Raw genomic sequence first — 14,812 nt, 5'->3', positions numbered from 1 at the left:
CACAGAAATCACCATCAGCCAATTACAAAAAGCAGCTTTACTGGGAACAGCCTATATTCTGCGACGATATCTATAACAGCAACAACATTGACAATAAATTTCAGCCATCCCAGGTCCTTGGGAAGGACTCGATGTCTGGCTAAAACAAACCAGTCAATAACACCTGTCTGACTCTGTAAACAAGAAATAATAATAATAATAATAATTATTATTATTATTATTACATTTATATCCTGCTCTTCCTCCAAGGAGCCCAGAGCGGTGTACTACACACTTAAGTTTCTCTTTCACAACAACCCTGTGAAGTAGGCTAGGCTGAGAGAGAAGTGACTGGCCCAGAGTCACCCAGCTAGTATTATGGCTGAATGGGGATTTGAACTCGGGTCTCCCCGGTCCTAGTTCAGCACTCTAACCACTACACCACGCTGGCTCTCCAAAGTTGAATCCAAACAAGACGGAGGTACTATCTGTAGCGGGTCAGGAGCCAAGAGATGGTTTAGATCTGCTTGTTCTGGATGGGGTTACACTCCTCATAAAAGATCAGGTCCGCAGTCTGGGAGTGCTTCTAGATCCCAAACTCTCCCTGCTTTCTCAGGTTGAGGCAGTGGCTTTTTATCAGAAGCTTTTTATTAGCTTCGGCTGATACGCCAGATAAGTCCATTTTTGGAGACAAATGACCTTAAAACATTGGTACATTTGCTGGTAACCTCTAGGCTTAACTACTGTAATGCACTCTAAATGGGGCTGCCTTTGTATGTAGTTCAGAAACTACAATTGGTACAGAATGCTTATCCAGAGATGTGGCAAAAGTAGTTTGCTTGTAAGTAAAAAGCGTCAATGGTAAATCCCTCCTGTATTCTACCAAAGAAAACCACATGGCTTTGTCGTCGCTAGGAGTTGACACCAACTCGAAAATAACACAATTCCCTTCAGTTTTTAAAAAAGGTGCTCATATTGAAACCTAGTTATAGGCAAAATTTATTTTTATTCATCATTGCAAGTAGCTCTTTAGCATATATTAATAGTGTTCTCATTCTGATGTTAAGAACCTCAACAGGTGATTCTTACGACCACAGAAAAGCGGGCTAAGGGACCCGAGCCCACTTTCTCGCAGTCGTATGCTGCCACGGGAGCAGCACAGTTCCCAGCAGCAAACATCAGTAAGTACCCCCCATCCCTGCCGCCCCTACATGTGAGTGTCCGATTCAGCCACCTAGGGATGGCTCCCTGTTCGTCTACGGGGAGAGCGGGCCCAGCAGGCTCTACACACGGATTGTGTGTAGAGCCTCAAGGTTAACCAGTCTAGCCCTGTACCCTGTCTCCATTGGTGGCCAGTGTTATTTGGTAGTTTTGTGTGTTCTAAATTCAGCTGCATGCAGATTGTTTTGGAAGCTGCTGTATTTGAGATTATAATTAGCGAACAACTGCTAGAAGTGTATCTTGGTGTTAATTTCCAAAATATTAAACAGTTTGAATTGAACTCATTTATCCTTGGGTGGGAAATGTGTTGTGGTAGGAAGGTACCTGTGGAGGAGGTACCTGTAGAGGAGGAAAGTAATTGCTGAACTAACTGGGATATTCCACATATCACAGCAATATGGTATCAAGAATACATAATCCATGATGGCATATTCTCATATAGCAAAGAGCATTCCATTTGGATGAATTGGTCATTTCACATCTCTCAGTTTGCTCCCACAGCTTCCTCTGTAAAGTGGATCAAGGGCTATGCCACACCCTTTTGGCTTTCTTCTTATCACACCCTTATAGTTGCCAGAATCATTATGGAGAAGATATGTCTTTCAAAACAACTTGGTCTTGTTCCACTGGCTGGGTTCAGTCATAATGGGAGAACATTTTAAAATAATTTTAAAATAATCATAAAAAGGACCTTTTGTATTTAATGGCTAATAACAATGATTACTGCTCACAGGGCACTGGCTCTGGCAACAACAAAAAATGCAAGCTGGAGGATCCACAAGCCGCCACCACAGGAAATTAAATGTGTTTTTGTTAAATGCACCCCTATTATGTGTTTGCGAGTTGTATCTGCATTGTTATCTACTTGCTTCCTCAAGGCAAATGAAACATGTTGTTGACCTAGGAGGAATTAGGCTGTATAAATTGTACCAAATATGTTTTAACTGTTAAATTCATGGTTAGTTTTGTGCCGTAAACCTCCTGGGGACTTTGGTAGTGGGTGGTATACAAATCTGTTAAACAAACAAACAAACAAACATGGTTTTCCTCTGAAACCCACATTTTCCTCCATGGTTTCCCACATTTCCTCTCCTCCTCCTTTGTGCATGAGAGGAGGAGAGCGAAATCTTTCACTTTTGCTTAAAGAACGAACTACAGTTATATGTTACACGTGTACTGTACTCAAGGAAGCAGAGTTCATTAACCAACTAGAGACAGCTGGTTTGATATCTCAGCTTATACTATACTGGCTTATACTAGATATCTTAGTTTATACTCATCAACAAATCACAGTTCTCTGAGTTCACATGTAATGTGGAACTGTGGTATGTTCTTCAAGTGAAAGTGGAAGCTTTCACTTTCCTCCTCTATATCAGAGGAGGAAAGTGTGAATTTCAGAGGGAAGTGTGTGAATTAACAGATGTATTTAGAATTGGATGAATTTTAGCTTGGCAGATTTAATCTTGTGTAGCAAGTAGGAAGGTCCCTTAGACTTAGCAAATAGATGTTAGATGTTTTATGGATATTTTAATCTTGTTTTTATATGCTTTAACTGTTAAATTCTTGATTGGCTTTATTCTTGGTTTGTTTTATGCTGCAAACGGACTAGAGACATCGGTAGTGGGCAGTATTATTATTTTTTTTAAAGCAATAGTTGTATCCTGAATCTTGCTCTATCAAAGCCAACAAGGTGAGGGAAAGTCAAGCCTGTCTCCCTGGTATTTCTGATCACATGTGATCATTCCTTAGAAGTACATGTGACTCTGGTGGTTTTGAGGTATTTAAAAAGTAGCAACTACATATTTTCTTAAAACACACTGCTTTGTTGTTGTGTAATCTTGAATGTATCTAACAGTAGACCATTGAATCTTGCTGTGAAATCCCTCCTTCCCCACAACCCTTCCCCCTTTATTACCTCTACTCCTGAAACCTGAAATTGTATCCTGGTTAAAGCAGTCATGAGCTAACTAAATGTGAACTGATGGTGACCATTCCATTTACAGTAAATTATATACAAGATTGGTCAACATTCTGAGCCCAGATACCATAAGTAGTCTCTAAAACTATGGTGGCACTTGCACAAGTGAAGAAACAAAAGAGATTGGCCCCATGGATGCATTCAGCATTTTGATATGGTCAGAAGAGGAGGGCTTGTCATAATACTTCCTTGTCTTTATTCTGCCTATTCTCCCAACAAGGATTCTCAGTCCACAAGTGGGAGCCTACCAGCACAAAGGGATACCTAGTGATTTTAGGGGAGGGGATACTGGTGTGCTGAACATTGCCATCTATCTACCACAGCACATCTGTCTGCTGAGTGGTTTTCGAACAGCAGCTTCAGGAGCAAGCTAAGCAGTGACCGTATCTGCTGACCTGGGCTACCCAGCTTCTTTCTATCTATCTATCTATCTATCTATCTATCTATCTATCTATCTATCTATCTATCTATCTATTTATTTAGAGGGCAAATCTGTCATGCTGCCATGTTGGAAATGGGACAGTAAACCTTTTGGGGGAAAACGGAATGTAATTTAATTCCTACAGCAACCAGCCACATGGCAGTGCATAAACAGCAGTATTTGCTGCTTTGTAGAGTGACTGCTGATGAAATATACCATGAAAAAGCAGGTTCTATTCCAACCAACAACTAGAACTCACTGCAGCATCCATAACGTGGCTGGCTAAATCTTCAGGATATAAGAATACTCCTGCCTCAAACAGCAGCAGCTGATGGGATTCCCATAAAGGGTGCAGGAGTCAGAATAGGGTCTGATGAAGGAAGAATTCATGGCCAAGGAGATGAGTGGCCACTGTCTATATGAATAGCTACTGTAATGTAGCGGCTAAGAAGTTGAATTGTGATCCAAGAAATCTCCACTGTGAATCTTGCCTAGAGCTGCATGAACTCACTAGATCTTTAGGCTATTCTTTCTCAGCCACAGCTCCTCATTCATTTTAAGGATTAGAAAACTGACCAACCCTACAAGGTTATTGTGAGGACTGTTGAAATTATGTTTGCTAATTGACAAATATTTGTTTGTCAGCATAGATTGTGTGGCTTGCCAGTTCAGCTAGGCTGCGTTGGCAACTTCCTGGGTTGCCCAGCTCTAAGGCCAGCCCTGCCTGGAAGCTAGGTATTGGGGATGGGGACAAGAAAGATTCCATTGCAGAAGCAGTGGGAGGGAAAGGAAGCCTTGGTGGACAAACAGAAGTGTATTTTTGTGCCAATTAAATAATTGAGAGTTTTGGCACTTAAATACAGGTTTTGTCATCTGTCTAGTGAAAGGGCTGGTGACTTCATGAAGGACAGAAGGGTGTATGGTGTCACCTAGAAGGAGAATCTGTGATAGTAGGTAAAGCAGGGGCTTTCTTGAGATTAAGGTAAAAAGAGAGACTTCCTTGATGTGGCAGGTGGATATGGAGGGTCATGGTTTGCTCTAAATGGGTGTCTGACCCTTTATGTTGGCTATTCTCCCTTTCCTTTTATTGAAGGCCTCCATCCCAGTCTGGTTTCCCATGAATGTGTCTGCAGTTATCTTGGGGTGTCCCAATCTACTTACCTGTTTTGCCCATGATGGCAGTCTCTCATTTTTGCTCAGTACTGGCCTTTGAAAAGAAAAGAAAAATATTGTATGACCAGCAATATGTGGGTCGTACAATGTGCAAGTAGGAGACTATTACTGTTATATAGGATGCATTGTGTATGTATGTTTCTGAGCGAACAGTATGTATGTAGTATTGGGATGTGTGCATATGCGCATGCTTTATTGTGTTTCAGTGTTTGCACAAACACATGGATATATTTGTGGAAAATAACACTATGTAGTTGTGCCTGGCATAGTCTAAATTTGTGGCTCTGTATACTGTGTTTGTGTCTGTGTCTGGCATGGGACTGCCTGCCTGCCTGCTTGTCTAAAGTACACAGAGCTGTTACAGATAGAATCCTCCCTCTTTGTATCACTGCCAGGAATTACAGTTCTTCCTGTAGTGACTAAGGTGCGGAGCAATGGTAGGTGCGGCTTCCTATGGTGACAGGCAGGTGGGGCCAGTCTGGTATCGGGGCTGAGGTGATTTATTCAGGCACCTCCAAGGCTGGGAACAGTTCACCTATTTCCAGGAGGCAGCTAGGAGCATTGAAGTGTTTGCCTGCTCTACGGAGAACTATGTATGCAACCCTCCAGCTGTGGTCACATGCCTCATGTGAGGATTACGGTGAAGGCCTCTTGGGTAGGGAAGTGAGCGATATGCTTCCTAATGCCTGACTGTGTCTGCTTTCTTTCAGCCCCGCCACAGTTCGGAATGCAGCAGCTGGTTTCCTGCCTGGGCCTGTGGCTGTTCCTTCAGCTTCCCTGCCTGGGCTCTGGGATGCGTGTGGTCTACAAGGTGCAGGAAGAGCAGCCACCCAACACGCTCATTGGAAGTCTGGCAGCGGACTATGGCTTCCCAGATGCGGGGCATCTGTATAAGCTGGAGGTGGGTGCCCCCTACCTGCGTGTGGATGGCAAAACTGGCGACATCTACACCACAGAGACCTCAATTGACCGGGAGAGCCTGCGGGAGTGCCAGCACCTGTTTCCAGAGGACCCTTGTTTTCTGGAGTTTGAGGTCTCTATCACAGATCTGCTAAGCAATAGTCCACGCCTGCTGGAGGGGCAGATTGAGGTGCTGGACATCAATGACAACACACCCAACTTTGCCTCACCTGTCATCACATTAGCCATCCCTGAAAACACCAATATTGGTACACTGTTCCCCATTCCTTTGGCTATGGACCGTGATACTGGTACCAACGGTGTGGCATCCTATGAACTCATGCCTGGTTCAGATGCTCAGAAGCTTTTTGGCCTGCAAGTAGCGGAAGACCAAGATGAGAAACAGCCACAGCTGATTGTCATGGGAAACTTAGACAGAGAGCAGTCAGAGTCTTATGACCTCACCATCAGAGTACAGGATGGGGGCAGCCCACCACGTGCTAGCAGTGCCCTGCTGCGCATCACCATCCTGGACATGAATGACAATGCACCCAAGTTTGAGAAGCCCTTGTATGAGGCCGAACTCTCCGAGAATAGCCCCATGGGTCACTCCGTGCTGCAGGTGAGCCCTTCTTTCAGTAAGACAGTGGAGGGACTGCATGTCTCTGGAACAGGACTGCTAAGTGCTAAAATAGGTTGCAAAATAGGAAAGGAAACTGCTCTTCTTGAGGTTTGGATTGACCCAAGTTTCAAAGGTGTTGTACACCATTGGATATCGGAAAGAAAGTTGCCCTTCTTTCGGTCCCTGGTCTCAGAGAGGTCCATAGTACTAGGGCCCGTGGAAGGGCTGTCTCTGTTTCTGCCCCTTCACTTTGGAATTCTCTTCCCCACCAGATTTGGTCTGTCTCCTCCCTTTCAGCCTTTAAGACCTTTTCCACCAGGTGTTTGACCTTTAATTTAAAAAAAAAAAATCGTGGATGCTGTTCTTGCTTTGTACACCGCCCTGAGTCTGTTGATTGGGCTGTATATTAAGTATTTTAGCTGGTTCCCCAAGAAATCTCACACAATTTGGCAAGATGGGGAATAAAAAGGGATGTGGAGATTTTTGCTTTCAGATAGTAAGGACTTTCATGGAGGAATAAAAGACAGCTATAGCTGGCAGGGTGGATAGTTGGCATATGGCTGGAAAATTCATTCTATATTATATATTTAGAAAAATCATGTGTTACAGCTTTGCTGATACTGTATCACTTCAGAGAACGGAACAGAGGGAGAATCTCATATTTGAATTATACTCCTCCCCCAATCCCTTCATTTAGAAATGTCAGGGAGACAAAGATAGAAGTGATATTTTCTGACAGGTGGAAATAATTGTGCTCAAGTCTGAATCAGAAAGGCATTGACATAATTTGGGTTCAGGAGTTAGCAAAGGAAGCTACTCAGTATTGTCTACACTGACTGGCAGCGGCTTCTCCAAGGTTTCAGACAGGAGTCTTTCCCATTCTGGAAATACAGACATCTGGAGATGACTGGGATTGAACCTGGGAGCTTCTGCATGCCAAGCAGATGCTCTTCCACTGAGCTATGGTCCCATCCTAAATATATCCTGTAGTTACATTTTATTCAGAGTTATTGTGGAGATGGTTGTCTGGGAGGGATTTTTTTAAAATTTAAATTCTGGGACAGAGATTAAGGTGTACTAGGAAGCTTGTCCAATGACTAATTACAATGATGAGGAAATGTGACCTTTCCATTTCAGAATCTTTTAGGAGCCTCTTATTACATCTGCCCTGGTAACTCCTTTCCCAGAACTGCCATGCTGTGTCTCCTCCACATTGGAGTACCTAGTGCTGTGCTGATCTCTTAAGTCCTTCTGTGCCATGCACTATTCTAATAAAAGTCTGAGGTCAGCCCCAGTGCACACATGTGTGCCCACTGGGTGCGTATGTGTATAGGTGCTATGTCTGTCTTCACTACTTGTTTTAATAACAAGCGTGAATGTTGTGTGTGTGTCCATGCACACTTGTCTGTTACCTAGTTTTATTTATTAGTTTTGTTGTGGCTTGTAAATACTAATTTTTCACTCTGGTGAAGGTGAGCAACTCAGGCTGATTAGGCAGCAGCCCAAGCCAGGAGAATGGGTCGTGATGTCACTGCTTGCCATGACTTGTGGCTTGGGGTGGGAGCAGCAGAGGGGAGAAATCTAACATTCCTGTTGTATGAGTGGTGTTTTGGTGAAATCTGGAATTGACATGTAAGAGGCTAGTCCTCCATCCATCCTGTCCAGCAAAATAATAGGCAAGAAGAGCAAACAGGCAGAGAACAGACTGCTTTGAGAGTCAATTAGAAAAGCAAATGTTAAGGAACCTTTTTTTAAAAAAAGCAAACAGTGACTATGGAGATGGTTTCTTTGAACAGAGTAGGGCATTGAGGAGTGAATCGCCAGTGAGGCTAACAACCTGTCTTTTGTTTGCTTTTTCTCAGCCTCCTGGTCATCTTGCTATAATACATACTTTTAGTAGTAATCATCATAGAGTAAAAGGTAAAGTTGTGCCGCCTAGTCAGTGTCGACTCCTGGTGACCACAGAGCCCTGTGGTTGTCTTTGTGGTTGTCCATCTCCCACACAGTACGAGTTGATGCCTTTCAGCATCTCCCTATATCGCTGCTGCCTGATATAGGTGTTTCTCATAATCTGGGAAACATACCAGTGGGGATTTGAACCAGCAATCTCTTTCTCCCTAGGCAAGTATCCCCACTGCACCAATGGGATTGCCCCAGTAATCATCATCACAATAATTCAGCCTTCTTAGCCTCCCAAAGCAACTCCTCTCCTGATATGTACTCACATGCTGAGGGTGGTTTCCCCTGCCCCTTCAACCTTTCTCTCTCACGCGCAGCAGCTTTGACTGCATTCCCAGTGATTTGCTGATGCTAGTTGCCATCTTTTAAAAAGTCTAAAATGAGTCAGGAAATGACTCTATGTCATTTCCTGCCTCATAAAAGAAAAAAAGGTGACTGACACCAGATGGCTGCTGGGAATGCAGTTAAAGCCACTGCTGTGACAAAAAAGGTAAGACAAAATGACACACACACCCTTGCCCAAAGAAAATTCCAGATCACTAGGACCGGATGAGTTGTTATGAACAAGACTGTAATGTTATCTAGTGCATTTGAAATATTAACAATGTTTCAAGTGCCATTAAAACAATGGCTCTTGCAGCAATTTTATATGGTGTTAGTTTATTTTATATCTCACTTCTCTGCCAGAATTAGCTTCCAAAATGACTTACAATGAAAAGCCAACACAAAAATACAGTGTGATTTTAGGGACATGAGTGTGTGTGTGGCAGGAGAGGAGGAGGGGGATATTTGCAGCTCAACAGTTTTTTATTTTTCTTCTTCCTTGCAATTTGTGTTGCTCTTGCCGTAGCCTGCTTGGCTAGTTTATTCCTTCTATGCATTTTTAATTAAAGCCAGTGGTTGAATCTTCCTAACATACATAATGAAGTCGTTCTTACCACCTTGCTAGGGAGAGCAGATAGGGAGACAGGCTCCTGCCTGCCTCCCTGCACACAGTCTCCCTTACCTCACAGCTCTGCTGCTTGTCTGACACATCAACAGCACCGTGGTGAAAGCTGGAGGAGGGAGTCCTCTGGGATCCCACAGTGCTCTGCACCAGGAGTGCAGTGCATTGGGGGATTCCCCACTGCTGGGCATTCTTGCCACAAGGCGTTGGGAATGCTTGAGCTGCAGGCAGTCCCAACGTTCACACAATGGAGAGTGGGGTAGAAGGGCAGCCCTACCTAGTTATAGCCGGTCATGAGAATGGCCATAATCTGTATTCTGATGACTGCAGAAAGTTGTACTGTCTTGTAGGTAGACCAATGATGCTCTCTTCATATTGTAGCTCTCTCACCATTTCTTTTGCCATCCATTTAGGTTGCTGTTTTTCCTGCTTTTGGTATTGGGACCCACTCCCCTTTCCCCAGCTTCCCTCTATTCCCCAGTTTTCTCAGCAATCCATCTTGCTACAGCAGCTTCAAACAATTCCACATTTCTCTAGAATGATAGTTTTTCTCCGGTGTCTGTCTAGAAATAAAGGGAAGCAGTTAAAACCTTTACATTGTTCTGTTAGTGGAAATTGCTGAAGGAGCACAGAATCTTCAATTCCTGTGAGTGTGTCTTTATTTTGGGATTGGCTAAGAAGGGTAAAATACAAGTATTAGTCAGCTTGACCTTACAGTTAATAAGCTGACTGATACAATGAAGGAAGTCTGCTGGTTGCCCTGTTTGGCTCTACAGAAGAGTGGAGGCTTTACTCTACAGCCTCTGAAGACAGAGGGATCATGGATGGAAGGCTCTCCTCAGTGTTATTGACAGCTTGTGTTCTTGAGATACAAAAAGCACAGGATGGTGGTAGTACCCTCATATGGAATTTCTCCAGACTGCCCTCTTATGGAATTCCTCCAGAAGCAGTGACTCTGGAGGTTCTCTCCTTTCACTGACCTAATCTTCTTTATCCTTTTCAGCTGGGTTGCTGGATTCCTCACCACTAAGAACTAGAGATGTGCAAATTGATTAGAGTTGAATCAATTCAAGCTTGAATCGGGGCAATTTGAGTTATTTGAACTTGAATTGAATTGCCCTTTGAATAAAGGGCTGATTTGAGTTCAAATTGAATTGATCCTGATTCAAGGGCAAATCCATTTGAGTGATTAGAGTGCCATTTTGTCTCTGTGTTCCCCCTTGCTGATTGGTTTTCTGGCACTGGCTTCCGATTGGCTTGAGATCTCCTTGCATCTTGGTTGGCTTGTTATCATACAAATCAAGTATTGTCATGGGCAACTGTGCCCTCGTTGGCTGGGGGGAGCCAAGAGGGAGGGGGAGCCAAAGGAATGATTTTCAAAAGGTATTTGCTTGGAGGTAGAGAGACAGAGCCATTTTGTGCCTCAGAGGAGAAGGGTCAGAAAATGACTACAGCAGCTCAGCACTGATGTAGTGGCTTATCTATTTTTATTTTTGGCCTGTGGCTTATATGTGTTTTTCTTTCCTTAATCCAACTGTATTTTATTTCTTCTTTTTTATAGTACCAGCGGCAGCCCCAGTGGCTTTAACTGAGTGCTCGGTTCGATAAAAGGCCATCAAACTGAACAGGTTCAATGTTGAACCTGTTCGCACGTCCCTAGTCCCTACCCATGGGGAACAACTGAGTGATTCAAGTTCCCCATTGTTTCTTATGGCTGAATCACTTGAACTGATTTGAGTTGATTTGCCAAAACAGCTGGCAATGGCTGCCATTTTGACAAATGGATGCGAGTATTTTGCGATTTGATTAGAGCTTGAATCGAATAGCAAAAAATGATTCGTGCACATCTCTACTAAGAAACAGATGGTCTGAAAGCTTCCAGTCATTATTCATTGTTCTCTTTGATCACAATTGATCAGTTATAGAGTTGGGTTGTAGGTTTACCAGTACCTGATTCTGCGGAGACTTCAAGTGATTCTTTTGGAGGGACTGTGTTATCACACTTGGGCATTGCTAGTGCCCACCATGCTCTCTCAGTGCATCTGTTGCAGGGTCAAAATACACTTTATTTGTGTACAAATCTTGAAATGAGATTCATTTGTTACTGCTCACAAAGATACTTTGTAGTAGTTTGCACGGAACTGGTGCCTGCTGATTCAAAGGTGGAGGGATCTTTAAGGATGGAAGAGGGTGCTCTTACTCCTCCCGCCGCATTTCCCCTGCCAGCGCTGCCTTTGAAAACAGTCTAGCGGGGCAGCAGTGTACCTTCTTGCCACCCCGGTGCCTCCTCAGACCACAAGTTGCCTCTGCACATGCGCACATTTCCCCTGACAGACAGTTTTAAAAGGCAGTGCTGGCAGAGGAGGGGGGATACAGTGGGAGGGGTAAGAGCACCTTCTCCTGTCCTTAATCCCTAATGCTTTGTTAGCTCTGTGATTTTGAGTCTCACTCACAATTACTTCTGTGGTCTTTTCAGATTTTCCAGTTGTGTATTTCTGCTTTTGCCCACTCACATACTTCTCTGTCTCTGGGCAGCATGGGCAGGAAGATTTGAGACCAGTGGGGCTGCCCAGATGTGCAAGCCAGAAAAGGCAGGAGCAACAACTGGGGGAGGCTGCATCCTGTTGTACTATCTAGACAGTGATACCCTGTCTGAAGTGTGAGCCCCTGTTCACTCACCCACCATCTCCCTGGCCACAGCAGGGAAGATTGGCCCACTAAGCACATAATTCTGCCCAGAGGAAGCACAGGCATTTAAGTTGGTGGAAGCGTCTGCTAATTCAAGGAGCAACCACCTTGTCCTATTATCTATCTATGATTATTTATTATATTTAGATCCTACCTTTCTTCCATTGTGGAATTCATTGAGGCTTCCATGGTGTTCCAAAACAGCCTCTCATCTAGTTCCTGACCAGATCTATACCATCATGTGCCCTCAGACCATCTTGCGTGCTCATCTGTGCTCTCCCACTGGGTGGGAGCACAGCAGTGGGGATCTGTCTCAGTCAGCTTAATTCTCTATTCTGAACTGCCCAGAGAGAAAGGGGAGGGTGCAGGGGTGTAGCTATAATTGAGTGGATGGGTTCAAAGAACCCAGGGCCCCCAGCTCCTGAGGGTCCCCAGCTGCACCCCTCCCTATTTTCTTCATTATCTCCCTTACTCCAAGGGGCTGCTGGGGAGAGGGGAGAACACGGGCCCCTCTCCCCTAGCTACGCCCCTGGGAGGGTGACCAAGCTGCAGCTTCTGTGAGCAGCTGGGACTTCTTTCTGTTGGAGCTAGGACCCTGGCAGCATCAGCTCTCAGCTGCAATGTCTCTTAGTGACCAATGTGGGGGTGGGGTTAGGGTCATGGATAAAAGTGCTGGACTCCTCCTCTCTTTGTTCTTCCAGTGTTAGTCTCTCCAGAGATGGCTGTTTGTTTTGATCTCTCTCTTCAGCCATGAGCTACAGCTGAAATTAAGCGGCAGGCTTTTTCACATATCCTTTGGTAACTTCTAAATAAATCCTTGAGTTTTTTCCAAACTTAAAGGAACTGACTCCAGACCTCTTGCTTGACTGAATTGTCCCCAAACTGGCTTTGCTCTGCTAATGGGAATTGAACTGCCATTCTTCCCCTACACTTTCCTGGTTATTTATTCACTCTGCAAATATGGGGCTGGGGCTGGGGGGACCATAGCAGATGAGTAGTTGAAAGCAGCAGTAGCTCTTCCTGCTACTGCTGCTGCTCGCAACCATCACTCATCCAATCTTTCATGCCACACTGGAGGGGTGGGGGAAAGAGATGCGAAGAGCAGCCAGATCTCCTTTTACTCACTTCCTCTAGGTGGTGCAGCAAAATTCCCAAAATGAGCCTCCTGAGAGAAAGCAAAGGTGAAAAAGAGGAGGAACCAGATCCTTCTTGCATGATCAACTTGCTCCTTCACCCTCTAGTTCAGGGTATGCAGCAGGGAGGAATGGGCAAATGATGGTTGCAAGGAACAGCTGCCCATGTCTCCACTTGCCCCTCTGGCTCCCTCCTACTTGGAGGCTTTTGAGGGAGCATGGTGCAAAGGAACTAGTAAGAAGTTTGCTCTCTTGCTTGCTCTCTTCCTCTTTCTATGCAGTACAGTAAGGAGAATTGGACTCAGTAGGCCAGTCCCCACCTCTGCATTATCCAGAAATTGAATACAGGTGAGTAAGTAAGAGAAGTAAATGGGCTGCTCCCGACACAAGGAGTTAGCTCTGCCCACTTGCACACCTGTGCTTTCCTTCTGGTGCCATAGTAGTGGCGACTTGGTCCAGAAAACACAATTTTCCATGCTGCCCTACCTAGAGGAAGAGGGCAAGCAAGAAGCAGTGGCTTGCACTCTCTCTGGACAATTCCACAGAGAACTTTCCCATCATACCACCTGGTATGATATGCTCAGAATCCTTGCTGAGGAAAAGCAATATACATATAACTATTTAGTCAGGCAGCAAGTGAAACATGGAAGGGAGCAGATCACATGTGAGGATACTGAGAAGAAGAGAAACATGTGCCCAGCCTCACAGCTATGCACCCACAGGGAGTTCCCCACTTTTCATGCAATGTATGGTTTGCCTCTTAATCTCTCTCACTCTTCTAAGGGCCAAAGTAGATGTGACATTAAATGTGTCAACATCTAGTTACAGTTCTTTATTTTATTTTACAGTAGCAGCTATGTGGGAATCAGTTTTAGATCAGGATCACAGTGCAGAAGTAAGGGGTGTTTAATCTTTTACTGATGTAAAAATCTCCCCCACCCACACCGCAAAGCTGCTATGGTCTCCTAATAATGCCATTGCACCAAATAGTACTTTTGGAATTAAGTAAGGACTTTGAAGGAGGATTTTGAGCAATAAAATTTCACAAAGGTAAAGAGTTAAACACCTCCAGCCTCTGTGCCATGTCCCAATCTGCACAGCTGCTTCTCCAGAGTAAAAACAAGTCTCAGATGAGATGATGACACATTTAACCTCACATCTAGTTTGGCCCTTACTTTTGCTGATACCTGAAGTCCGGGGTTTTAGACCCCTGCTGTGCTCAAAGTGATGTAGCAGCAAGATGCTCCTTTCCTCACCTGTGGTATTTTTTGGCTGCAAGTGAGCTATAGCTATAGTCTCAGAAGCAAGGAGGGTGAATGTTACTCTTTTTCTTAGCACTTCCTCACCCCAGTCTCTCTGGCTGAAGAAACAAGTGTTAAACTCTCTAATGTGTGAGAATGCATCCGAAACACCCAACTTCAGGAGGAGATTCTCTGCATTTGGCCTTCAGCATGGTCACACTTCCTTCCTGTTGTTGAGAGGCAGAAACCTGTTGGCTGGGTTTTGGGGCTGCTTTTCTTGGCAAATTCCTTGCATACCCGAGTGGGAGAGGTGGCCTCTCAACTCGACCAGCCAAGCCAGTTTCACCAGAAAATCATGGAAAGAGAAATGCTTCTTCTCAGCCTCAGGCATCACCTGGGCTTTGGGCCAAGAACTGGAAGAATCTATGGGCCTGTTTGCTTCTGCAGGAGTTGTGTGTATAGACTTGGGAGTTTGTTGGAAGACAGTTTGGACAAATAGAATTGTTGCAGAATGTGAATGATTGAGTATATGATTTTTATCTACTACATTT

General features: G+C 44.5%; 1 protein-coding gene across 7 annotated transcripts in view; it reads left to right on the top strand.

Annotated features, from left to right (window-relative positions):
- The window catches only part of PCDH1 (protocadherin 1), a 184,033-nt gene that overhangs the window by 37,753 nt on the left and 131,468 nt on the right, over nt 1–14,812 (top strand). For 6 of the 7 annotated variants that reach the window (XM_053245336.1, XM_053245338.1, XM_053245333.1 and 3 more), the window contains exon 2: nt 5,483–6,294. In XM_053245336.1, the coding sequence (XP_053101311.1) occupies nt 5,483–6,294 (812 nt within the window). The remainder of the gene's footprint in view (nt 1–5,482; nt 6,295–14,812) is intronic. The other variant, XM_053245334.1, reaches the window with a different exon arrangement.

Source organism: Hemicordylus capensis, chromosome 4 (assembly GCF_027244095.1).
Source record: "Hemicordylus capensis ecotype Gifberg chromosome 4, rHemCap1.1.pri, whole genome shotgun sequence".
Taxonomy (NCBI): domain Eukaryota; kingdom Metazoa; phylum Chordata; class Lepidosauria; order Squamata; family Cordylidae; genus Hemicordylus; species Hemicordylus capensis.
Note: the sequence above shows the minus strand (reverse complement) of the source record. Positions and strands in the feature narration are given on the sequence as shown.